The sequence below is a fragment of the Chelonia mydas genome, chromosome 14 (assembly GCF_015237465.2).
Source record: "Chelonia mydas isolate rCheMyd1 chromosome 14, rCheMyd1.pri.v2, whole genome shotgun sequence".
Lineage (NCBI taxonomy): Eukaryota > Metazoa > Chordata > Testudines > Cheloniidae > Chelonia > Chelonia mydas.
Genome location: NC_051254.2, coordinates 708,170 through 734,758, shown reverse-complemented (window position 1 = coordinate 734,758; position 26,589 = coordinate 708,170). Strand labels below are relative to the sequence as shown.

Below are 26,589 nucleotides of genomic sequence, written 5' to 3'. Positions count from 1 at the left end.
CACCACAGGACAGCTGGGCTTTTGGGAGGGGTCCCCCAAGGCCTGCCCAATTCAAGCCCCAACCCTGACAGCAGCCAGGCTGATGTCTGAGCACATCCCAGGCAGAGACAAGCCCAGGCCAGCACCATTCCCACTCACGCACCAGAAGTGTCTCTGGCCGCTCATTCCACTCTGTCAAGGGCAAGATAAGACACAGATCCTGGCCAGGACCCCACATCCCACTCCCCCAGGAGAGAAGCTGGGAAAGCCAGACCTGGACACAGGGGAAGGGGGGACCCTCAGTCTAGAATCACCCTAAAGTCGGCTAGCTCCTCCGGGCTGAACCCCTGGCTGTGGATGATTTTCATCTGCTTCACCAGTGTACTTTTGCCACTTTCTGTGCCGCCTGCAGGGCAGGAACCCAGTGTGACTGAACCAGCAGGGGAGGGGACCAAGTCAGGGATGTACAAGGAGGCAGGAGAGAATAGCCTTGGGATGGGGGGAGACCAGGAACATACCTGGGCAGGCACCGGGGGGGGGGCCCAGTAGGGAAACCGGAACATACCCCGGAACCCGGAGTTGTGGGGAGAAGAGGAGCCGCAGTGAGCCAGGAGGGTGGGGAAAGAGACTGGAATGTAGCCAGGCCCTGGGGGGCACAGCCCCGAGAGCTGGGGAGCGGGGCCCAGGGCCTCCCACATCCTCACCCAGCAGCAGGATCCGCACCGCGCCCAGCTCCCGCTTTGCCTCCTCGTACAGCTCCCGCTGGATGAGGTGGCTGTGGTGGCGGGCTGCGCAGTGCCCCAGAAGCCAAGGCAGAGCCCCATGGGCCCGGCCCCAGGAACTTTTCAGAGTTCGCTGGCGCGGGCCAGAGGCTGCAGGGTCTGCCCAGGCCGGCTGGGGAGTGGCGCATCCCTCGCCCAGCACAGGGCTCTCTGGACCGCCGGGAGCTGGGGCCTAGGCGGGCCGGTCAGGCATTGGCTCACTGTTCCAGCCTACCCCCTGCCCTGCCCCCACACGGGGCCACTCATACACCCAAACAGCTCAATGAGTTTATTAACTTCCACCAAAGGTACAACAGCAACAGACAGAAAATGACCAGGTGGGAAGCACTGTGCAGCCCTCGCAAGGTGAGACCCAGCGCCCTGCTACTCTCCAGCCACGGTGCAGCACTCCCACTCGCGTGCAGGGGCAAGCGGACGGCCCGCTCCCTGGTTAGGATACAGGGGAGACAGCAGCCCACCAGCTGTAACGGGCAGCAAGGGCAAGGAGAAAGCCTGGTGTGGTGTGTAGTGAGGGCTAAAGTCCACACCCTTGCTGCTGTAGGAAGAGGGGCCCAGGGAAAGCACTTGCTTAGTGCACCTCATAGCCTCCCTGCTTCCCCTTGGGGAACTACTGGCACAGAGACCTCCCCCCATGCTCCTGCTAGCTGCGCTGCCGCCCCACCACTCTTTCCCAGGTCACCGAGCCACTGTTTCTCAGTGTGGAAGCTGGCAACGCATTAGCACCAGCCACAGGCACCACAGAGCCTTTCCCCAAGCTGTTTGAACCAGCACCACAGGAGCAGAAGCAGCTCTGAGCACTTCATAAGGGACTGGCCTGTTCCCAGCACCTGTCCACGTACAGAGCAAGTAGCTCAGCACACACCTTAGCTGGAGTTTGTCTCCCAAAGACAGCAGCTGATGCTCTGTATCAACTGTGAGGGACACTGCTACAGGGTAAGGGCCTGAATGATTCTCACAGACGCTGAGCACCCACAAGCTCTCCCTACAAATGCTCGGTGCTCAGAAGTCAAGATCAAGGGTTTGGGCAGGAGCAGACTCTTCAGTTTGTAAAATTCTTGTTGATAGCAGAAAAACTGAAAGGATGATCTGAAGCAGACAGACTCCTAACAGCACAACCAACCAAAATCCCACACCAAGGGGAGCAGAGTCCTGCGGAGGGCACAGCACTTCCCACGTGTCAGAAGCCAGAGCTGGCCGAAGGTAAAACCACAACATGTTCAAACATTCATTAGAATTAAAATTTCCTTTAAAGGGGGAAAAGGAATCTCCTCCTTGGAAAGGAGGTGGCTGGGGCTGATTAAGAGAAAACTACGAAGCAGCATCCCAGCTGGTCATCTCTGCATAACCTGCAGTAGGATCTGAAGAGGGAAGAATGTGCGAGAAGATAGACGCCTTGTTGGGGCCAGCAGCACTGTCCTTGCCCAGGGTATGCCCTAGAAAGGCTTGATTTGCTTCTCCAGAAGAGAAAACACTGACGGGCTCTCCCCTCCACACACTTGTTCTCAATCATCCTAGCCCTGCAGGCCTTTCTCATGCTCCTCTTCCTCCGTTTTCTTCATGGCCTCCAGCACAGCCAGCTCTTTTGCTTCTTTCTTCTGGTTCCTGGCTTCAAACTCCAACCTGCAACAAGCAGGAGATTCCATGAAATTCCCACTCTCCCATCCACCAATATTCCCAGCAGCCTTTGCCCAGCCTGAAATAAGGGGGCCCACAGCCCTTCTCTTGACCAGCTGGCACTTCAGAAGCTTTACTGTAAGACCCCTGTAGAGCCACAGCACTAACTCAGCCTAGCAAATAGTTAGCATTATGCAGTGCAGGCAAAGGCACCACAACTTAGATTGCAGTAAGCTGTTTGCCCTTCCCCATCCCAGCCTCTGTCCCTGCCAAGTCATGAAAGCTGAGAGATTCTGGGATGTGCAGCATACACCAAAGACATGCTCACGTGCAGTACAAAGGAAAGGGGCAGATCCAGGACACACACCCCTAATGAAATGGTAAAATAACCAGGTCTATTATACTGCTCACAAAGATGATCCTGAAATCCATACACAGCTCTGGCAAAGCCTCAGTGCTGCTCAGCCCTATTTCAGTCCCATTCCCCTCCTAAAACAGGTGGCTCACTTTGCCAAAAGTACCAAACTAGGATTTACTAATGACCCTAGCCAAGGTCCTTGGAAATGAAAGGCTTAGGCTTGAAAGGGAAAATGCCAACAGCTGGCCAGAGGTGAGCATCATGGGTTCCCCACAGCAGGGGAATTCCTACCTCTCCACATTTAATAAGAAGAGTAAATAAGTAAAACACAGGCTTCTGTGAGAAACTCAAACAGAGGGCACTAAAGTGCTTTAAGACTGAAGGAGTTAAAGCCTCACTGGGAGTAGGAACTACATTCATTTTAGAGATGAGGTAAGGTATGTACATTTGTGTGCTCAGCTGCAGAGTTACATAAGTGGGCATGCATGTAAATGGACAGTCTAGCTACTCATTTTCATGTACAGTTTTAGAAATCAGGCCCTAAGTGACTTTCTCCAAGTTACAAAATAAGTCTGTGGCAGAGCTGGGAACAGAAGCCAGGTCTCCTAACTCCCAGTTCTGGGCTTTAACCACAAAACCTTCCTCCTCCTGTCTGTTCACTACGGTTTGTCCTAATGCTGGTTATGGGATCAATCCAGGGCTAAATGTGAGAAGAAGAACCTGGAGGTGCCAACCTGTTCTTAATGATTCTTTGCACAATCAGGTCTGTAGTGAGGTTGCTGCCACTGTCCACCAGCTGGAAAATGCCACGTCTCTTGGGCTCCTGCAAACAAACACAGCAGGCTAAGATGGGAAGAATATCAAGGTCTTTGGATTTAAAGCCCATGACTGAACAATGAGCAGAATCCAAGGCAGGTCCTGAGGGCCCCTAGCTTGGCACAAGATGTAGAATCCTCTCTTAGGAAGCAAAGAAAATCTCTGCTGAAAGCCCACAAGCTGCATGGGTGAAAAGGCAGAAAGTGAGCTGGGCCCTCCACAGGTTGGCTGCCCAAGGCTAGCGTAGCAGAGCTGAGATTAGAGGATTTTCCACTCTACCATAAAGGCAACAAAAAAAGTCAGAACAAAACAATGACTAATGGAAAGGAACCATTCTGGGTGTTCTGTCGGTTCTGATGCTGCAGCTACGTCAGGGGAGGATGGAAGCCAGAGTCTCCTGCCAGGAACTTGTTTGGGTGATGCACAATGCAGCCTGCACACTCAGCTGTGGAGTATCACCGGAGCCATGCCATATTCAGCATAAATGGGGTCAGTGGCAGCTTATGGAGGCTCACCTGGTATGGATCGGAACCATCCTTATCTGGCACCACCTCTGTCAGCCCATGACACACAAGGTCCACCTGGAGAGATGAGCACATGGTCACTATATAAATTCCTTTCTGAAAGTGCCACTTCTCCATGTCAGCACTCCTGGAACAGATGGGGACTTGCCCCAGACTCTATGCCCACTGCAGGGGCAGCTTGGCAAAGCACCAAAGCCAACAGCTCACCCCATAAAGGTTGACAAAAGCACCACAGAGTCACGAGAGGAGACATTTACACATTGGTTGGTGTTGTGCCAACTGCCCCCCACCTAAGTGCTTCCCAATGCCACAGTGTACCTTAGCCAACAGAGTCCTTAGCTCTGCCCACCCTGCTCCGCCCTCAGCATGCACAGAGACACAGGCCGGCAAGTAGCACCTCACATGCACACACACACACGCAGCCAAGAATGAAACAGGAGTTGGCACTCACCTTGAAGTGATCCAGCAGGTCGGCAGTAACTGCGTACGGGGCACCGATCACCACCTCGGACACGTACTGAAGAAGGAGAAGCCAAGCATGATTCCAGACCCAAGAAAGCAGAGTCTGGCCCATCCCCCAGTAGCAGTCCAGCTGCTCAGTTGTGTGTGTTTGGGGATCTGAATAGGGGAACTGCAGTATTTGGAAAGGGGGCTCTACAGCCAGTGAACATAATACAAGATCCTTCTCTCCTCTAAAGAGCCTGGGCCTCACTATAGTTCTCCACGTAGCAATAGGCTCGTGGTGAAGCCAATATGCAATGAGTTTGCACCACAGTGGCTGACACCAGGAACCTGATAGGAGGACAGTACTTCAGCTTCTCGCTGCTGGAGAACTGCAGCCCGGCTTGTGCTATGTGAACTAAGCGTTAAAGGATCTATGCTAAGAGCAAATAAACATGTTTCCTACATTAATTCTGGTTGTATGCACACAGCATACCCACAGATGAATGACCCAAAGAAAAGTATTTCTGGAGCTCCTTTAATCAGAGATTCCTAGAGTGCTACAGGAATCCTTTCAACCAGTGCAAAGTGCAGCACTTCTTCGGAAGAATACAGCAACCTTTCTACAGTGCAGAACGACGCGTGACTAGGACACTGTGGTTAACATCCCGACTCTTCGCCATGGGATCTTTAATGACAAGTGATCGTAGCCTTGGTTTTACCTTTATAGCATTAAGCTGAAGCACTGATTCAATAGTGCCTTGACAGAAGTCGTGCCAACTACCTGAATGCCAACATCGGCTTCCACAACACTTAGATGTTCAAGTGGTCTGGCACTGACCGAGCCTGCCCCTACTTAGCTCATCAGGCATCTTATGAGAAGGTAGTCCAACATAGGCTTGGCAAGCCGGTCAGTTTAAGTCACCTGACTGGTCAATTACTACCTATTATTTGACCATGTTTCAATACAGTCAAATATTCAGCAGGAATACCCTGATGGGGGCAGAGCCCTCCTGTTTTGATTGCATCGTGGTGCCATGCTTTCATTTTTTACAGCTTCATACCATTGTATTTCATGTTCTTCTGAGTTAAAATAACTCAGGTAACTTGATTTTTGTAATTGGGCATATGCATCTGTTTAAAGCTAAGCCTATTGGAGGCCATAAAGTCTTACTCTTTTGTTATTGTTCTAATAAATCAGTGCTTTAAAACATCTTACCATGTTTGACATCAACAATATTAGTCAATTTACCAACCCTAGCCCAAGGCACTTTGGCTGTAGAACAGGACAGCAGTGTTTAATTCAAGAAGCAGAACTCTAGCCAGGCACTCACTCTGCATGCCAGGACACTAAGAGTTCTCTCGTGGATGTTCATGATGGGATAGTTCTTCCCTTTGTAGCGATTCACTTCCTACGGGCAAAGCACAGTAGTCACCATTAGGGCAAGAGATGACCCCTCCACCATTTCCCTCTGTCCCTCCCTACATGAAACGCATTCTCCCACTGTGCAGGACTGTGACTCTCTCCTGAGAGCTTCCAGACAACAATCTGTCTGGCTCAGAGAGCATGGCCCCCAGCAAGGATGAAACAGGCATCCCTACTGCTCTGAGCCCACACAGAGGACCTGGCCACCAGGACAGCTCTCTACCAGGACTTTAAGCAACACTCCATACTGACCTGATCAAAGTGCAGCCCAACAATGATGTAGGGTCTCTCGGCCAGCAGGTGTACCTTCTCCAGGAAATCCACGTGCCCAATGTCTATGGCTTCGGTTAAGGATGTGGGACCAGCATCACAGCTTGGGGGGGGCAGGGGCGGCACGGGAGGAGAGTGATGCTAAGAATCTGCAGTATGAGATAGAAAACCTGAGGAATTTGTGTTATTTGCTGCCCTTGTGCCATGGGCATCTACCCTCTTCCCCCCGCCCCCATCCCATGAACTCTGGGCACCGACCCAAACACCTTCCCAGTCATTAATTGTGTTAATCTGATTTATTCAGCCTCTTCCAAAAATTTCTAATGGCTTTAGGTGCTCTGTGGAGACTGGCCCAGCCCTGGAGACTGGGACAAACAGGGAAAGAAAAATATTCTCACAGGCTGATCCACAGCATTGGCTGACCCTACTGCATGCTGCATTCAGCACTCCCTGAACAGCTTCACTTGGTCACTGTGACAGGTGGCTTTTAAGAGGGGAATAAAGGAGATCTCGGAAGGTCCAACCATCTTCACTCCTCAAGCCCTGTTAGCTGTAAATCCATCACTTAAATGGAGCTGCAGCTGTATTCTCAAGCCCATTTCCCTGTGACAGGACAAAAAGCCATCAGTTGAAGAGCCCTGTTCCTTCTCCTCCTTCTCTCCAGAGAGAAAAGGAAGAGGCAGTGCACAGTCCTAATCCTCTGCTTCAGTGGACAAATGTAAGAGAGACAGATCACAGCCTTCCCTACCCATTCCTGTCTAGGCAGCAGAGTCTCTAAGGATACGGAACAGGTCAAAGGCTCCAGCCACATAGATGATGGTGTCTCCTGGCTGCGGCTCCTTCCCAGACGCAAATTGGATGATCTTTTGGGATGTCTGCAGGAACTGAGAGACTCCAGTCCAGGGGCTGTGACCTTTAGGGCCCTAAGCAAAGGAGAACAATGTTTCAGACCCAATAGCACAAAGCAGGTTCAAATGGGATATAGGTATCACATAAGTAGCCCAAGAGACAGCTGAAGGGTAGGGCTGTAGGAGGAGGATGCTGGCAAAAAGCCAAGCAGGAAACCTGGCTAGCAGTAGCTTGCATTCCTTAGTTCCTGGGATTCAGTATTCAGACGTGACCACCTCCCCATAGTCACACAACGGCACTTCTGACCCATCTCTGCTAGCTAGTCTCTGAGCTTCACCAAGAGCCTCATAAGGAGATGCTGGAAAGAAAACGGGGGGAGGGGAATGAGCAACAGGGCAGCCTAAGCCTGGTATATTAATTTAGCAGGCAAAGATAAACCAAGCTGGGAAGGGTTGCAAGTGTTTTGGAGGATAGGATTAAAATTCAAAATGATCTGGACAAACTGGAGAAATGGTCTGAAGTAAATAGGATGAAATTCAATAAGAAAAAAGGCAAAGTACTCCACTTAGGAAGGAACAATCAGTTGCACACATACAAAATGGGAAATCACTGCCTAGGAAGGAGTACTGTGGAAAGGGATCTGGGGGTCACAGTGGATCACAAGCTAACTATGAGTCAGCAGTGTGACACTGTTTCAAAAAAGCAAACATCATTTTGGGATGTATTAGCAGGAATATTGTAAGCAAGAAACGAGAAGTAATTCTTCCGTTCTGCTCCGCACTGATTTGGCCCCAACTGGAGTACTCTGTCCAGTTCTGGGTGCCACTTTTCAGGACGGATGTAGACAAATTGGAGAAAGTCCAGAGAAGAGAGACAAAAATGATTAAAGGTCTAGAAAACATGACCTATGAGGGAAGGTTGAAAAAATTGGATTTGTTCAGTCTGGAAAAGAGAAGACTGAGGGGGGACACGATAACAGTTTTCAAATATGTAAAGGCTGCTACAAGGAGGAGGGAGAAAAATTGTTTTTCTTAACCTCTGAGGATAGGACAAGAAGCAATGGGCTTAAATTGCAGCAAGGGAGGTTTAGGTTGGACATTAGAGAAAACTTCCTGTCAGGGTGGTTAAGCACTGGAATAAATTGCCTAGGGAGGCTGAGAAATCTCCATCATTGGAGATTTTTAAGAGCAGGTTAGACAAACACCTGTCAGGGATGGTCTAAATAATACTTAGTCCTGCCATGAGGCAGGGGACTGGACTAGATGAACTCTCAAGGTCCCTTCCAGTCCTATGATTCTGTGAAACGGAACAGGGCTTGCCCTAGCCCCGCCTACCACAAAGCCCCCCACTCACCCACTCTTTCATCAGGCAAGACAGGATTTTAAATCAATTATTAAAATGAGAGCATCCAAAACCAATAAACCAAACAGCAAAATGTCCTACGGCTCACCAAGTCCAATGTGAGCACAATTCAGGAGGACAGGGTTTTAGCCCCGCTGTGTGGCAGGACTGTGAAACAGCAGTAGATTTAATCACCAGCTCCTTTGCATTTACTTTGGAAACCCGATGCCAACAGTTCTAAAGGCTTAAAAAAGTATGAAGAGAACTCAGCTAAGAATAGGGACGTTCCCCAAGGACAACATTCCCCCCCGAAGGGATGTTATGTAATGAATCAATAGGGTGCCTGCATGTCTCAAGATGCTTTCAGGGAGCATGAAGCCCCCCAAATCCTACAGCCAGTGACTAGTTGTGATGAAGAGGATACCTTAGAGACTCTGGAAGAGCACAAAGTTTAAAACAACAAAAAACAGTCTATCCCGATCCAGTCTATCCAGAAGATGGACAAGGTAAAATCCAGAGCATGGGAGCAAGTTCTTCTAAGCAATGTTCCAGCTGCAGAGCCAGGAATGTGGGGGTCTGATAACATACCCCACATTTTCACAAACCCAGGGGGCTGGACCAGTTTGTTCATCAGAAATAGCCAGAGAAATGTCAGTGTGACAGGCTGAATATAGCTGTAGCATCAGGAGCATTTTGCTGGTTGAAGGTTGGACTTGTGGGTCCCTGTTTTTCTGAACTGAGTACAAAAGTCACTATGATTGTACATGTAATCTGGGTGCACCAATAAAGGATGAAATTGAATTTGTGCACTTAAGTATAGCATGCCTCACACCCAATCTCTTCTGAGCAAACTTAGTTTAAAAGGAACATCATTTAGCAGTGTGTGTCCTTGGTGGGAACACAGCTCAAGAGAAAGGTTCTGGGAACTATGGAAAGGTGGCGAAAAATGAAATTTATGAGCAGGAAAGAGAAGCAGCAAGGTGCTCAATGAGTACTACAGACCTCTGCTGTGTTTACAATCACAGCTCAGTCCACCCAGCTTCCTAGGCCCACTCCAGAGGCTACTGCAGAGATTTTATAGGCCTGGCAGGGGGTTTGCTTTGATCGTCACTGGGCAGGAAGACCACCTTATACTGCAGACTGTAAAGCACATGTAGAATCCTCCTTAACTGGTCCACATGTGCCACCACCAAGTGCTGGCTCCCCACTGCCTGGAACCCACACACTCACCTTCCCAAAGTTATCCTTGTGCTTCTGGTAATCCAGGTCTTCATCCTGCACAGAGGAAGAGGAGAATCAGAATGCTGATTCCGAAGTGGATCTCTCAGCCCAAAACAAGCTCCTGCTAGCAAAAGCATAGGGAAGCCTAGGCACCAGATGGGCACCAGATGCCAATCCTGCATCAATTGATTTATCAGCATTTAATACTCAAACCTTGTGACCTGGCTCAAAAGCCAGAGAGAGCTTGGCTCAGCATCTGACAACACCCAGCAATAACCATAGGCCCCAAAGGGGCAGTTTCCTCCTGGAATCTCCAGAGCATCCTGTTCTACAGCCAAGAATAGGATGGTGTCTCTGCAGAGATTGTCATTCACTCAAAGAGGTCACTGGAAAGAGGCATGTGTTCCCCTCCATGCTGCCTCTTGGTGCTGAGGACGAAGCCTGGAGTCCCCTGCAGACCACAGCAGAGCGTCAGCCGCTACCCTCCCAGGCGGCCCTACTTCACGGGGGTCTGAGCAAAGATAAGTAGGGGATTCAGCCAGCCCTGCCCACTTGTAGCTTGCAAAACCCATCAACATTCTGTACAACAGACCCAGGAGCTCAGCTCTGCCATTCAGGAGAAAGGTGACTCATGAGGAATTGGCTAAGCAAAGGCGCTGGGAAATGCCCCAACCCCAAGCTGTCTGACTCACTATGTTGCTGTGGTGAGCCTTGGTCATGAGCAACATGCGACCAACCAGATCAGTAGTGGACACTCCCTGGGTGCGATTACATTCCCTGCAAGAAAACAAGCCAAGGATAACTAAAGGATGTAGAAGCAGCGGTCCCATCAATCTGCAGGAACATTAATGAAACTTGCCAAACCAGGGGCTGAGGCTGGGAGAGGCCCTTTCCCCCATGTAGCATGTCACATGGGGAGGAACATTTGCCTATCTGAGTCTCTGCACCTCCCTGCTCCCTTTGCTCACCACTCAGTGTGTGCAGCTCCTGTGAAGACACACCTTGTGCAACTCCCCAGCACTGCTGTCTGCAGTCCATGACTTCAGTGCCACATGCCTTACAGCTCCCTGGGGACAGGAACAGCCCCGTGTGATCTATAGGATGGGGGGCCAGCCAGCTGTTGCCTGCAGTGCCTCCTGGAGGCCACATGAGTAAGGGTTACTAAAGCAGCAGGGACATACCACAGCTAATAAAGACAAGGTGAAGATGCAGCTTGAAGACACCAGCATTTCAGCTGAGCTCCACACCCTCTGGCTTAACCAGGAATTCCAGCAGGTCTAATTAGAACAGGACAAGAATAGGAGTGGCAAAGGGTTACCTGTATCTCCCAGCTGCCTTCACCTCTTCATAGGTGTCCTTGCCATCTACAGTTAGTGTGATGTCATCTACAGAGAGACAGAAGCATTAGAGCACCATCCCCTTCTACGCCCTGTGCAAATCGAATGAGCTGCTGGGGAAGTGGGAAACACAATGGCGGAGTGTAACCAGCACACAAGTCAGAACAGGAGCAAAAGCTTCATGCTTCTGCTCTAAATCATGGTGTACACACAACCAACCTCTTCCATGCCATGGAACAGTTGGGAGTTTGCCACTCTTCCCTGACCTGGGAGGAAAGCAGATTAATAGATTCTAAAAATCATTTAGTCTAACCTTCTGTATAACACAGTCCATAGAATTTCATCCAGTTACCCCTATGCTGAGCCCAATAACTTGTGTATATCTAAAGCATGTCTTTCAGAAAGGCATCCAGTCTTGATTTGAAGTCATCAACAGATCGTAAATTCACATCCCTTGGTAGTTTGTTCCAATGGTTAAAACACCCTCACTGTCAAAAATGTGTGCCTTCTCTCTCACTTGAATGTGTCTGGGTTTAGCTGCCAGCCACTGGTTCTCGTTCTGCCGGTCTCTGTTAGATTAAAAAGCCCTTTGGTACCTAGCATTTTCTCTCCATTAAGTTACTGATACATTGAGATCAAGTCACCTCTTGATCTTTTTGAGAAGCTGAACAGATTGAGCTCTGTAAGTCTCTGCCTGTAAGGAATCTTCACTGCAGAGTTAACTCAGGCATTGCTCCCTACACTCTCCCATGTGCCTAGAAGGACAGACAAGTCACACATGGCACCTGGGTTAGGCTAGCCTAATCACGTAAGTAACCCTCTGCAACAAAAATATTTCCTAAGGCATTGTTACAGTCTTCAAGTCCTCTCTGTGGCTTTTTGCTGCACCCTCTTCATTTTTTTCAACATCCTTTTAAAAATGTGCACATCAAACCTCTACGCAGTATTCCAGTAGCAGTCTCCCCAATACCATATACAGAGGTAAAATTCCAGGGGAGGTTCCTCTCGGTCATCTCAGAATTCCCGTCCTGCTTTTTGCTGGAGGGCTCAGAAAGAGAGACCACCCCACCCAGAAAGTGCAGGTCCCACAGAACAGGGAAATGAATGGGTTCCAACCCTGGGGTTCTGTAGTTTCTGATCATGGCTCTGGAAGCAGTGATTACAACCCCCTGCAGCAATAGTGCTCCTGCCTATGTCCCAAGCAGGCCTGTGAGCCGGGAGACCCTGCGTAGCTGAATGTCTCAAAATCTCCCCCTTCCCTAGTATGAAGCAATTCCATATCCTCCCCTTGTTACATGGTGGAATACAAGGCTGTACTGCAAGGAACAAAGACCCCTGGTGCCAGGGAAAAGCCCCGAATCTCTAGCAGAGACACTGGAGTTGCTGCTGTTCTGTCACATTTCCAGTTAAACTCAGTTATTTCATATTCCCCTTTGACATCACTGTGCCTTGGAGAAGCTATAGCATCGAGGGTGGGGAAGGAACTTTTCTGTTCACACAGAAGCAGTGAATGATCTGACAGAGGGAATGAGCGCAGGAGAACTAGAGCTGAACCCACCTGCCCTTCCCTGCACTTGGCCCCTTAGCTATACAGAGCACCCAACCCTGACAGAGCACCCAGAACACTTACTGCCGTGCACACAGAAGTCACAGTTATACTTGTCCAGGGTTTCCAGCGTGGATACGTAGGGAGCTCTTGGAGCAATCTCATCCACCCACTTGATAGCTTGCACCATTTTGTACCTCTCCTCCTGGGTAAAGACAGGTGGTCCCTTGTGCTTGGCAATCTCCTCTGGATAACAAAGAAAACAAAGCCAGTTACAGACACACAAACAGTGCTGCTATAGAGGCAATTCCACCAATTCCCCAAGAGTCCCCTCAGGAGCCTCAGTTCCCAGGGGGCCCCATTATGGGGATAGCCCACAGAACCACAGCCTGGTGTATAGGAGCTCAGCACAAAAGGGACTAGAGGGTGGGAGTGAGGTCTGACTCCATAACAGGCCTGAATATATTTTACCTTAGACCCATTTTGTAGGTGTGTAACAAGATCCCATCCCAAAATCCAATCTGAGGCCTCAAATGCAACCTGCTCTTACCCTGCAGTTCTCAGCAGCTAGAAAGCGAGTGGGTCTGGCTCCCTGGCAGCCCATGGAAGGGAATCCCCTTTGTACCCATTAGATTCACTCCGAGATGCGGCTTGGGCACCAAGTCACTGCACATGGATTTCTCTAGAGTCCAGGGATGGCAGACACCCTACAGACAGTTACTAAGGTGTTGGGGAAATCCAAATACCAGTAACAGAGGTTCACAAGGCCTGGTCTATCGTGGAAAACGTGTGCCACTGTAATGAAATCAATTTAAAATCTATCTGAACACACAGGTGCAAATCCCATATAGACACACGTACACCAGTTAGGCTGTGCTTAAAATAACTTATCGGAGTACAGTAAACTGGTTTAAGGGTATCTCTGCTGAGGGTTTGCACCCATGTGACTAGACGACTTTTAATTGTTTAAGGGGGGCAGTATGACCAATGGATAGATCCCAGCATTGGGACTCAGGAAACCTAGGCTCTATTCCTGCTCTGTCACTGGCCTAATGGTGACCTTGGGGAAGTCCCTTCCTGTGCCTCAGTTTTCCTATCTGTAAAGTGCAGGTGAAGTGCCCTCCTTTGTAAAGTGCTTCAAGATCTAAAGAAGAAAAGCACTACATAAGGGGGAGGGATAGCTCAGTGGTCTGAGCACTGGCCTGCTAAACCCAGGGTTGTGAGTTCAGCCCTTGAAGTGACCATTTAGGGATGTGGGCCAAAAATTGGGGTTGGTCCCGCTTTAAGCAGGGGGTTGGACTAGATGACCTCCTGAGGTCCCTTCCAACCCTGATATTCTACGATTCTATGATAAGAGATAGGTGTTATTATAACCTACACTGGTGCAATTTTTCTAATATAGGCCAGACCCTAGAAAGAGTCCCATGTGCTCTAGACTCTGAAGTCTTTCATAGAATCATAGAAATATAAGGCTGGAAGGGATTTCAAGAAGTCAGCAAGTGCAGACCCCCACATGGAGGCAGGACCAAGTAAACCTAGGCCATCCCTGACAGATGTTTGTCCAACCTGTTCTTAAAAACCTACAATGATAGCGATTCCACAGTCCCCCTTGGGAGCCTATTCCAGAGCTTAACTATCCTTATAGTTAGAAAATTTCTCCCTAATATTAGCCTAAATCTCCCCTGCTGCAGATTAAGTCCATTACTTCTTGTTCTACCTTCACTGGACAAGGAGAACAGTTGATTACGGTACTCTTTATAACAGACCTTAACATATATGAAGACTTATCAGGTTCCCCTTCAATCATCTTTTCTCCAGACTAAACATACTGAAGTGTTTTTTTTTTTAATTTTCCTCATAGGTTAGGAGAGCATTGCTGTTGCCCTCCTCTGGACTCTCTCCAATTTGTCCACATCTTTCCTAAAGCGTGGCATTCAGAACTGGACACAGTACTCCAGCTGAGGCCTCACCTGTGCCGAGTAGAGCGTGACAATTATCTCCCATCTACATTATCTACCAGTAAGCAAAAGGGTAACTAAGAAGAGAACAATCCCACTCAGACTAGCCAGAGATACCCCTCCTTTGATGGCTCTGTTACTGCTAGAGGAGCTGTAACTGGGAATTTGTTCTGCATCAGGCTCACCATCCTCAGGTCTGATTTTGTTGGCTGACGCTAGCAGCAGCAGGAGATGAAGGACTGAGAAGGCCTCTTACCATCTGTGTGGATTCCCACAATGAGATAGTCTCCCATGGCCCGAGCCTGGCGCAGCTGATTCGAGTGGCCAAAATGCACCATATCATAGCTAGAAAGAAAAAGGGCCAGTGTTAGGCCTAGTGTACAATTAAGAGGGCTCAGCTGCATAACAATGAGATTTGATCCTCCTTCTGCAGTGCAATCAAAGACCCTCTTCCACTCACTCCTTCCCCACAAAAAAGATTCAAAGGGTTAAAGTCTCCAAGCAGCTGAACCTCTGGTAGTCACTTTTATGCAGCTGATCTAGACCAGAAAGCTATATTATCACCCTGCAATAAACTGGTTGGAGGAACAGTGCTATTAAGGGAGCACACAGTGTGTCCACCACACAAAGGGCAAATCAGTGCCAATGTTACCAGAGGCTACGTTCCATCAGCCAGCTCTGCTCCCCACATGACTGAAAAATCCTGTTACCCTGGTGGCACCTCGGAGGATATCCAGAAGTAATTTCCTCCCTCCCACACTCACTGGGGTAAAATAAGGTGTTTCTATAAAGAGCTTGGGTGCCCAAAGATCAAAGCAAGACAAGGAGGACTTAGACCCTTCCCCCGTTTTATCATGTCCCACAACTGAAAAGAATTTCATAGGAGCTGGTGGTATACTGAAGCCTCAAGGACATGGTGGGTGAGGTCATATCTTTTATTGCACCAACTTCTGTTTGTGAGAGAAGCTTTCGAGCTTACATAGAGCTCTTCTTCAGGTCTAGTTGTAGGAGGAAAGGCAGTGTGGGCAGGGGTTTCTTAGGGCTTGTCTACACTGGCAGTTTACAGCGCTGCAACTTTCTCGCTCAGAGGTGTGAAAAAACACCGCTCTGAGCGCAGCAAGTTTCAGCACTGTAAAGCGCCAGTGTAGACAGTTCACCAGCGCTGGTAGCTGCACCCCTCATGGAGGTGGGTTTTTTACAGCGCTGGGAGTAAACTGAGTTTAATTTTTAATTGAGTTTGAGTTTCTATCCAAATACAGCTTCACACAAATTGCAAGCAAAGAAGTTAAATTATAAAATTGATCTAAGCCAGTGGTTTTCAACCTGGGGTCAGCAGACTATGTAAAGATTTCCAAAGAGGTCCACTCCTCCATTTGAAATTTTTTGAGGGTCCACAAATGAAAAAAAAGGTTGAAAACCGCTGCTATAAGTAATGTATATAGATACAATGTATCTTCTGGGTTAGCACAAATCAACATGTTTTAATGACAGGTTTCAGAGTAACAGCCGTGTTAGTCTGTATTCGTAAAAAGAAAAGGAGTACTTGTGGCACCTTAGAGACTAACCAGTTTATTTGAGCATGAGCTTTCGTGAGCTACAGCTCACTTCATCGGATGCATAGCATATCGTGGAAACTGCAGAATGGTTATCAACCAATGATAATCAACCTTGATTAGGAAAATAACTAAGTAGTACACATGCAAACAATTACAATTGGTGGTTTAAATCAAGGTTTCCTGCTTGTTTAAATCAATCCACCCTGCCCAGGAATGCTGTAATGGCCCAGGATCATACCACAACTAGCCTTCAAGACCTTTCATGAGTCTCTCCTCACTTCACAGCATGTCACCCCCACACCCATCCTCCAATCTGCCAATGTCTGCTTCTCCCACACTTGAAGTCCATGCTGCCCCCTCCACCCAGGATACACCCTTCCCAAATCCATCTGCAAGACCCCTACTCTCTTCTCTTTCAAATCCCTCCTCCAGGTCCATTGCTTCTACGGTCGCTACAAGTAATTAGCCAAATCAAAGACAAGTTAAAAGGAAGGCACATTTAGTTAATGAGAATTTATTTATTCATTCATTCATTATTATAATGTTTAAAAGATGTATCCCTCTCCCCTCCCTTCCCCTGTGAAGGTGAATTGTCATTTTAGATAATGACCTCTTTGAAGTAGAGGCCATGTCTTACATTCCTGAGTAGGTCCATTGGTTGCTACCTCTTATCAAAACAACTAGTAAAATCAGCTAATAAAAGTCTGGCCAAAAAGCTAAACAAAGTTCTCCAGACCAGCACAAAGCTTCATCAACAGCTCCCTGCAGAAGAGAAGGAATTTTGGGATGCTATTCCATTTCTATGGTCAGACCCAACTGTTTGGATGCATGGGAAGACACATATGCAGCCCTTATGAGCACATCTTGGTAGAGGACTCCTGAAACTCTCCAGCACTGGAGAAAGGGGGATATAGAGAGGCAATTCTCAAAGTGAAGGTTACAGAACACACTAACCCACAAATCCAGGAATGCTGCACAGAGGACTGATCAAACTCCACAACTAAGGAAGGTTAAGAGAAAAGATAAGAATGGCATGCAGAAACCAGGTCATTCTAGCCAGCTCACACATTCATGTCACTGCTTACAGGAATGCATTTGTGCTGCATCCAACAACTGCCTATGCTCTACCTGCCCATTTAAAAACAAGGGCCATTAAACACACACCCCAGAATTTCAAGGAGTAACTCAGGTGAGCACACAAAACCTTTGCACAATGGCCTTGACAAGAAGATGGATGTTTACAGAAGAGTTTAAGTTCCAAAGTCCTTCTGAATGACGCAGGACAGGGAGTCAACAGGCTAACAAAAACACCCAGTTATATTACTCAGGATAACTTGTTTTATGGTCTCTCTTTCTTTAAATACATATAGAAAGGACATAAACTCTCCTGCTTTGGGGTATAAATCATCTGATGGGGAAATTTCTTCCTAATTTATAAGCAGATTATTTCATAATTGTTTGCGAGATGGATTCCTGCACCTCCCTTTGGAGCACCTGGTAGGGCTACTGTCAGAGACAAGACTCTGAAAAAGACTGGTCCTGGTCTCCCCTGACATCACCCCAAAGGGGCACCTCTGCTTGACAAGCCAGCAAAACAGTCCAGCCAAGAGTCTGGATGACTGCAGGACTGCCCCTACCCACCCGATGCCAGCTCTTCCTCGGAGACCACGTCCTGCAGAGGCGACAGCCACCCCCAGCCCTGCATCTGATGTCCGGGAGTTCCAGCCACAGCGCACCCCTGGGCCCCCCCACCCCACCCCACCCCACCCCACCCCACCCGGCCGCCTCGAGACAGGCCGATTCCCGTCGCCCCGGGCCAGGGCCCGCCCCTGCCCACAGCGCGGGTCGCGCCGCCCCCGCGGAGCCCCCGCCCCGAGCTGCCGCTTCTCAGGGGGGCGGAGAGCCGAGCCGAGCCGGGCCGGGCCGGGCCGGGCCCGCTGAGGCGGCGGCGGGTCCAGGGCCCGGCCGGGGAGCCCGGGCCGCGGCGCCGTCTCCAGCTCACGGGGCCCCGCTCACCATCCGTCGCACCACACGCGGACGGGCCGGGGGGCGGCCGCGGGGCTGCGGGAGGCCTCGGCCGCTCCGTTCCTCAGCATCGCGGGCGAGTCCAGGACCCCGCGCCCCGGAGCCGCCTCCGGCCGCCGCCTCCGTCACCCGACCGAGGGCGGCGATAGGCCGGCCGAAGGCGCCGCCATCCCGGCGCGATCACGTGACAACAGTCCCCGCCTCTGGCGCCTCCCTGCCGGGCCGGGGCGGAGCCGCACCCCCCCCACCCCCGAGGGGCTTTCACGCCAAGGAGGCCGCGCCCGAGGGCGCCCAGCCCAGGGCAGGAATCCCGGAGACCCTGCGCCCAGCCCAGGGCAGGACACGATCCGGCCGCCGCATCCCGGAGACCCTGCGCCCAGCCCAGGGCAGGACACGATCCGGCCGCCGCATCCCGGAGACCCTGCGCCCAGCCCAGGGCAGGACACGATCCGGCCGCCGCATCCCGGAGACCCTGCGCCCAGCCCAGGGCAGGACACGATCCGGCCGCCGCATCCCGGAGACCCTGCGCCCAGCCCAGGGCAGGACACGATCCGGCCGCCGCATCCCAGCGACCCGCGCCCAGCCCAGGGCAGGACACGATCCGGCCGCCGCATCCCAGCAACCCTGCGCCCAGCCCAGGGCAGGAATCCCGGAGACCCTGCGCCCAGCCCAGGGCAGGACACGATCCGGCCGCCGCATCCCGGAGACCCTGCGCCCAGCCCAGGGCAGGAATCCCGGAGACCCTGCGCCCAGCCCAGGGCAGGACACGATCCGGCTGCTGCATCCCAGCGACCCGCGCCCAGCCCAGGGCAGGACACGATCCGGCTGCTGCATCCCGGAGACCTTGCCCTCCAGCCCAGGGCAGGACACGAGCGGGCTCCTGCATCCCGGATGCCCTGCGCCCAGCCCAGGGTCACCCCCACTAGCCAGTCACAGAACCACAAGAAAGTCCAGGCTTCTTTACTTAGCAAAAAGTACCCCACAAGGCAGAGAAACAGCATGTGCACCAGCCTGCCAGTGCTGCTAGAGAACAGAGTGTAAGTGCTGAGATTAAGGGAAAGGTGTCAGAGTGCAAGGCCCATTACCTAACAGCCAGCTGTCCTCTGAGCTTTGTCATCGCACAGTAAATAGTTGCATGAAAATATGGCTCCTGCAGTTTTTTCCAGTTGCCCCGACCTCAGATCAGCAGAGTCTGTGTTTGGAGTTCATGGCAAACCCAGCTCAGTCCAGGGCAGCAGGGAAAAGCCATCCTAAATGGCAGCAGCTGATGTATTTCCATAAAAATATAGTGTTCAAATGGCAATTTACAAAGTCAATTTACTTTTTTCTTCTTGGAGCCTTTTGCACAACCCCTGCCAAACCAGCCACCTGAGAGAGAGAGGCTGAGCTGAGAAGCTGGCTCTCGCTGCTGCTCTTGCATCTGCGCCTCCTCCAGGCTCCATGGTGTTGCCACAGGTCTCCGGCTGTGACTGCCTTCTTCACTGGGGCTAAGGGGAATAGCCAGAGAGAAGATAGGATCCTTTGTTCTACCAAAACAAGACAGATGTGTAAGAAAGGCTCCTTGTCCTGCTGCTGGGGAACTCAGCACTACCACACACAGGAACTGAACCCACTGCTGAAAATTACACTCCTCCATCCTCGATGTAGCCAGTGAGCAGCTACTATTCACTCAGTCCAAAGAAGCGGCTATGTGACTAAAATGACCTCTTGTGCCCTCCCCTGGAAGGCAGGCTTTTGGACTGCTCTGCCATTGCACACATCTCACTGCCTCACTTCTGCCAGGAGTTGCTGACAGCGCCTTCTGGGTGACGATGAAAATCGCTATTAAAAACTACAAATACTAAAATATAGTGCTGAGCAGGCAGAGGAATGTTCTGTGGTAAACAGGCACAGGAGGGTGCAGTCTCAGCCCAGACCTAGGAATTTAGAACTTCCCCATTCTCATCCTAGTGCCAGCAAACCACTTCCCTTCCCTGTGCCTTGGTTTCCCCATCTGTAAAACGAGGATGACAGAAGTGACTTGCTTTGTAGGAGGGAAGTGAAGGGGGGGCGGGGGGAGTGAGTTCTCTATAGAATAGATGAATATTATTGTCAGTAAACATGAGGCAGCCACCAGGCCTGAGGCTCCTCACCTGTCATAGCATGGGATCTCCAGACCAAGTTCTTCCATCAGTAATCTCATAACATCATCACATTTCCCATGCAGTTTTAGGGCAGCCAGATCATCCTTTGGAGTCCACTGTGGGGGGCCAAGGAAGTGAAGATAAAAATCCAGACAGGCTGAATGAGCAACCCCTGTATGATCCCTGCACAGCACCCTGTCCAGACCTAACAGCCTTGTATTCTGGCAGGGGACCCATGTCCCAATCTGTCCCCTGCTCAAATTCACACTGTCTAGTTCCCAGACTCTTTGTGGGTATGAATTCCCCCGTACAGCAGGATGTAGGTGCAGAATCATTTCACATGAGGCTTTTCCCATTTTTTAACATCTCACCTGCAGGTTCACAATGTAGAGTTTTGGACGGCGACTGGGGGGTTTGCTCATGCACCAAAGATGTGGATACTTTTTCAAAACCTGGCATAAAATAGAGACTGTCAGTATAGCCAAATGCAGATGTAAATGCTGGAATATATCGGTGAGAGTAGGTGGAATTTATTACCAGGAAGGGGACGAGGGAGGAGTCAGAAGAGAGACTACCAAGCACCAGGATTTATCACATGTGGTGGGCGAGGCCAGACACCAAGGTGTTTGGGAGAAGACTGCTCCGCGCCAGGGCGCATCACCAAAGGAGAATGCTGCTAACAATCTTCACTGAGCGTCTACAGTTACCTTTAAGCTGGAACCCAGACACAGAATCACATCTGCTTTGCTTGCAGCCTCTGTTGCTGCTTCCCAGTTCAGAGGTTCCCTCAAGGTCCCCTTCTCCCCGAAATGGACGATTGTGTCTCTCAGCTGTGCCCCACACTTATGGCACATCCTGCCTGTATGATGTCTGTGCAGGGCTGTGCGCTCCGTCACATCAAACATTCGCACATATTCTCTATTGGGTGTGCAGAAAGTACAGACCTTGTGCAGGAAGGAAGCAAGGAAATGCAGTTATGTAACAGGCAAGTTTGCTCTTTTAAAGGCCAGGGGCCTTGCATCAGTTAGCCTTGGTTTGAGGCAGAGCCCCTTTAACAACAGGTGTTTCGCCCTGGTAGGGAATTCAGACCCAGCTGGTAAAGGGGTCAGGTGACTGCCTGATGAGTATCGGATTCCTATAAGGCTGAAAGAGCTCATTTTCTTGGTGGGAGCTACAGGAAGTAGGGTAGTTCCTGTGGCAGGAGTATGCCTAGGCAGTCTGTCTATAGGAGGACATAGGAGGAAGAGCTGCTGGATTTATGCTAAACTGTTTCATTTGGGGGTTTTCTACAGACTGTCACTGCAACCCATAAATAGTGCCCTGAAGAAAGGGCCTGAACAGACTCCGGGTGCAGAGTTTAATCCTTCGTGGACTGGGGAGACAGGCCAGCAGCCCACAACCCACATGAGCCCACAGAACAGCAAGCCTTTGCCCTGGCTACTCACCTCTATGTACATGTTTCCATGAAGCTCAGATATTGCAGCTTGGGGTAACCCACTCCGTAGATGGAGCCCATCACAGTTCTGAGACACCACATGCTGTACCTTGGAAGGAAGGAAGCAGAGCTGACATGGCATGGAACTCTGAAAGTGTTCACCAATGAGGAAAACAAACTGACCCCAGTACAACCCCAGAATTTGAGCAGAGTTGGCAGAAACCAAGCAAGGTGGGCAAGAAATGACTGAGAAGACACAGAAACCAGCACGCACTTATGACAGAAGTTCAAGGGCTCCCACTGCTAAATAAAGCTCTGCTAGGGGTTATCACTATTACTCTGCTAGTAGTTTTATAACAGGAACCTTCACCCACCCACACGAACAGGCTAACAAGGCGGGGGCGAGGCAGCTATGGAAAAGGTGTTGCTACAAAAGGTGGGAGTTACACCTAGGGGTGAAAGTGGCCGGTACAGAGTAATGGTAAGAAGCCGATACCAGCCCGTACGCAGCGACATTAAAGCGCTTTAAGGAGGGTCCTTTACCACAGCAGTGCTTTAACATCGCTGCCCTGCCCCACCAAGGGGGTGGGGGGAAGGAGGAGGAGGAAGAGGCAGCTGCCTCAGGACTGCCCCCAGCCCCGCCCCTTCCGGGGGCCCACTCCTGGCCCTGTACTGGTAAGAATTTTATATTACTTTCCCCCTGGTTACACCAATAAGACACTGGGTTTTTACAGGAGCACAAACCCTGCTGTTTCCATGTGGACATCTGGCCACCTTCCGTAAGTAACAGTAACTATGTTCAATAATCCAAGGAACACTTTTTCCCCCAGCAACTGGTCTCTGTTGATTTTCCAGCCTCTTCCTTCAGATCCAGGTACCAGAGCACTAGTGAGCTTAGGACCTTACCAGGTTGTGCTTGTGTAAGCAGGCAATGCTCATATGGGTGAGCGTGGGCTCCGCTTCACTCAGATCTGTCGCCCTGGCAAATGGAAAGGGAAAGGAAAAGGAACAGAAGAGGAGCTGTTAATCCCACATTCAGTCTTCGCCTTCTGCTGTGCAGCCCAGAAAGATACCCTTTGGAGGGTTGCAAAGACTGTCACCCCATTAGAGCGGAAGGAAAAAAAATAGTAATGTCATCTGCTTACCTGATACTCCTCCCTTTCTGCAGTAATGTCCAGACTCCATTAGGACCCCTGTAGTCAGGGATTGAAGCTGCCTGCATTACAGGAGAAACAAGAGGAAAATGAGACCTGCTGAGAATGCTCCCCACGCCACCAGTCCAGCTTTGATAGTTTATCTGATTCTCACTTCGTACATTCCCCATAAATCCATCAGCCCTCTCTCACACAGAAGCACATACAGGTCTCTCTCACTTGTTTGAACTCCATGCTTAACTCACTCTGATAATTCATCCAGAATCATCATCCTTCACAGGGCAACATTCTGTCCATCTGCCCCACTCATTCAGTTTCTGCATTTTTATGTTAGATCCCTAGTATTCTCCTCCCTCGCATAATTCATATAATTTCTGCCACTTTTTCCCACTCAGTATTTCCTGTTTCCCCACAAAGAACTCAATTCCTAAATCCTTCCATAGTTCCTCCAGATATGATGGCATCTTTGCTGGCCATACTCCAGCACAACTGTCTATTGCACTATAGCACCCAGACACCTCAGTCTGAATCATGTCCCCATTCCGATAGGGGCTGTAGAAAAAGATAAGAAAATATGGTTCCTGCTTCAAAGATTTCACAATCAAAAGTGAAAAGTGACATACGCAGGGGGATGTGCCAGACTTCACCACCCACTTCTCCCAGCAGGGACCACAAAGGCAGACCATTTTTATAGATATTTACAATTTAAAAATTATGAAGTGCCTGCTAGACCCATCTGCCCTTCAACCTAGCCATCATTAACTGGCCAATTTCTTATTGGCTATAGGACAGAAGTGGGTCTTGAAGAGAAATCTGAAGGAGTGGCCTTACTGATCAGATCAAAATGGACATTCTTTGTACAGTGATCTTGGCTGCTGCCTAGCACTTCACACTAACCCAGAAGGGCTCTGACAAAGATCTTTGTACGCAGTCAGAGCCTCAGCCTCTCCTGACCAACAAGTGCCTTCCTGAGACACAAATGTGAAGGTGTCCTGCCCATCGTCCAGACCCTAATTGTGGGCCAATATCAGTCTGAATACAGGATCCTAGGACTCCTAATACTTTGCTTACACACCTACCTAGCCTCATGCAATCCACTCACTAACCAAGAAAGATCTCTGTAGAATTTATGGCATAGAATCACTGCTGAAGGAGCTCCAGCAGCCTTAAACAACTCATCCCATTTAACCCTACCGTGCTGATCCCAGCTCCTGTATAGATGACCAGGTGTTTTGCACTTCGGACAGCTGCAGCCAGCTCAATGACCTTTCTCTTTAATTCCTCTGGTTCATCACAAACCTAAAGAGAAGACAAGGAAGTTAGAGCAATCTCTCTAAGGTGCAGTGTGTCACTCTATGCAAATTGCTGGTTAACTCCCTTCTAGTCTCTTCTCTTTTTACTGAATCCTTACTGGCTTCAATTAAAAAAAATTAGAAAAAAAAATTGTTTGAAAAGGATATCTTTTTCTCATGTGCATACCTTGATCCTAGATATCAATTCCTACTGTCACAAGAAGACAAAGTCAAGGTAAAATTTAATTTAACCAAAACGTGGATGAAAATGGAAATGTTTCAGTCAGAAGTAGAAAATTATTATGTAATAGAATCAATGTCAGACACATATGAAATTGAAAGACTGGATGATGAACTGCAACTTCTTCTTAAAGCTCATGAAATCTCCAAAAATAAACATATCTGGATGAAGAAAAGCTCTAAAAACGATTGGGACAACTCTTGATTCATTTGCAGATGAGCCACATCTCATTAAGAAAGAAATCATTTTAAACCATTGGAAATGTCATACCCAAGATGACTCAATTGACAGTTCCAGCATCACGAGTGGTGAAAGAACGTTTTCAGGCTTCAAAAGTATCCTTTCACCGCACAGGTCCAATACAACACAGAAAATCTTACAAGATGTTATTTTAATTTGATCAAACGTATCGTTCATAAAAAAATAATTGTTTGACAGCACAAAAACACTAGGAAAACTCATGTAAAAGTTAATCAAAACAGTTTCAGTTTCAATTCTTTTTTTAAATTTAAATCAGATTGACATTTGATTTGACCTAGTTTGAATCAGTTACTGAAGTTTTTTGGGATTTTATGATGGCGTGAACCAGAAAAGAACCCAAACACATTGAATACAACTGAACCCAAACCTGAACTAAACCAAAATAAATACCAGTTAGACTCCCTGATTTTCATTCTGCATCCCTGGAAGCTGCAGTGGCGTCTCATCCGGGGGGAGGGGGGAAGAGAGGGGTCAGGAAAGCTGGCATACAAAGCCAGTCAGAGCAGTTTATTTTCTGAATAGAAAAGAACTGACATGGACTATTAAACCTTGACAGTGGGTTAGAAATCTCCTAGAGGGTGACACCTTTACATGTCCTTTCCCAAATGGACAATTCTCCACTGAGTTGGATCCATTTCTGACAGTTTCCCTGTCAGACTAATTCTATAGGTTACAGAAACTATCCTCCAGTTTTTTCTTAATGCCACTCATTGTTATACTATTGGAGTTCATGCAACAAGAGTTAGGTAAGCAACATGGAAGTCCTTACCAGAGTCTGTCTCTTCTCCCTTGTCTGGTTAGAGGAAGCTCTGTTTGCAGTTGACTTTATTCTTTAAGTGGAAAAAATATTTGTTGCAAGTGTCACTCTAGTTATGGTGGAAACCTTTACCAAAGGTTAGACCTGAGACTCACTAGTCTAGTCTGGAATTTCATTCCATATCTGACTCCTCTCTACTGAGGATTTTCCAGCTCTCACAGGCTTTGCTCTAGGTAGTGTGATCCTCACGGTCCCAGAGACGTGCAGGGTCCTGATCCTTAGTGGCTCTGAAGATTAGGACCATGCCTTTGAAGGAGCAGGGCAAGTGGACAGGGATCCGAGGGAGGGCGGAGGCCTGATGTGCTCACGTGGCTAAGCGGTTCATTGGACATCAGGGACTACAGCGGGGTCCGCAAGGGCGGGAATCAACGTCCCGGCGCGGGCGAGCACCCACCTCCTCCTGCCTCCTGCGCAGCCCCTCGCGCTTCATGCGCCGCCGCTCCAGCTCCCGCACGATGTCCTCGCACTCGCCCAGGAGCAGGCTCTCCTCCGGGCTCCGCTCCCCCGCCGGCTTCCTCAGGATCCGGGACACCTGGCAGCCGGAGAGCACAGAACGGGTCACCCGCCGCGCCCGCCCGAGCGGCCCCCGGCGGGGTAGGACCGCGCGGCGGCGCCGGGCGAGGGACCCGGGCTAACGGGAGGGGGCGGTACCTGTCTGCGCCGGTCCCGCTGCTCCTCCTGCTGCAGGATCTCGGCTCGGGCTGCCGCTTTCCGCTCCGCCCGGCTCAGGCTCCCGCCAGCCGCCATGACAGCCGTGGGACGCCGGCCGCTTCCGGGTACGGAGCCAGAGCTTGTGCTTCCGGCGACAGAGAGCCGCGCGGCAGGATGAGGGTCACTTCCGGGGCAGAGCAGCTATTTCCGGGTAAAGAGCGGGCCCGCGCGCGACGAGCTGCCGGCCTGGCACGTGCCTTTGCGCCACCTGCCAGCAAAGCCCAGGGGGCGGAGCGGTGCGCTAAGGGCGCCTGCGCAGTGAAGCGCGTGGGCTCCGGCTGCGGGCACTGCTGCGCTCGGGGTCAGCACCGCCCGCGGAGCGAGCGAGGCTGCCCCCCCCCCCTCCAGCCCAGCGCCAGACTCCCCCCCCGCTCCCGGCCCCCCCCAGAGCCAGACACCCCCCGCTCCCGGCCCCCCCCCCCCAGCCCAGCGCCTAATCTCCCCCCTCCCTGCTCCCTCAGCACTAGACCCCCCCACTGCTCCTCCAGCGCCTGCACCCCCCCCAGTACCAC

General features: G+C 50.2%; 2 protein-coding genes across 2 annotated transcripts; both read right to left on the bottom strand.

Moving 5' to 3' along the window:
- Window positions 1-1,014: 1,014 nt before the first annotated feature.
- Window positions 1,015-18,254, bottom strand: PCYT2 (phosphate cytidylyltransferase 2, ethanolamine). The gene is made up of 13 exons (XM_037913457.2): window positions 18,035-18,254; window positions 14,719-14,807; window positions 12,589-12,750; window positions 10,940-11,006; window positions 10,314-10,398; window positions 9,631-9,675; window positions 6,995-7,133; window positions 6,193-6,275; window positions 5,849-5,926; window positions 4,525-4,590; window positions 4,065-4,130; window positions 3,468-3,556; window positions 1,015-2,381 (listed from the first exon to the last, which is right to left on the bottom strand). Exons 1-13 carry the CDS (start codon window positions 18,112-18,114, stop codon window positions 2,273-2,275), a joined length of 1,158 nt encoding a protein of 385 aa, XP_037769385.1. The 5' UTR covers window positions 18,115-18,254; the 3' UTR covers window positions 1,015-2,272.
- Window positions 18,255-18,987: 733 nt separating this feature from the next.
- SIRT7 (sirtuin 7) lies at window positions 18,988-26,297 on the bottom strand. The gene is made up of 10 exons (XM_037913456.2): window positions 26,018-26,297; window positions 25,761-25,898; window positions 23,950-24,054; window positions 22,747-22,817; window positions 22,508-22,580; window positions 21,612-21,710; window positions 20,874-21,110; window positions 20,538-20,618; window positions 20,176-20,282; window positions 18,988-19,569 (listed from the first exon to the last, which is right to left on the bottom strand). The coding sequence occupies exons 1-10, from the start codon at window positions 26,111-26,113 to the stop codon at window positions 19,356-19,358; spliced, it is 1,221 nt and encodes a 406-aa protein (XP_037769384.1). The 5' UTR covers window positions 26,114-26,297; the 3' UTR covers window positions 18,988-19,355.
- Between the last annotated feature and the right edge of the window lie 292 nt (window positions 26,298-26,589).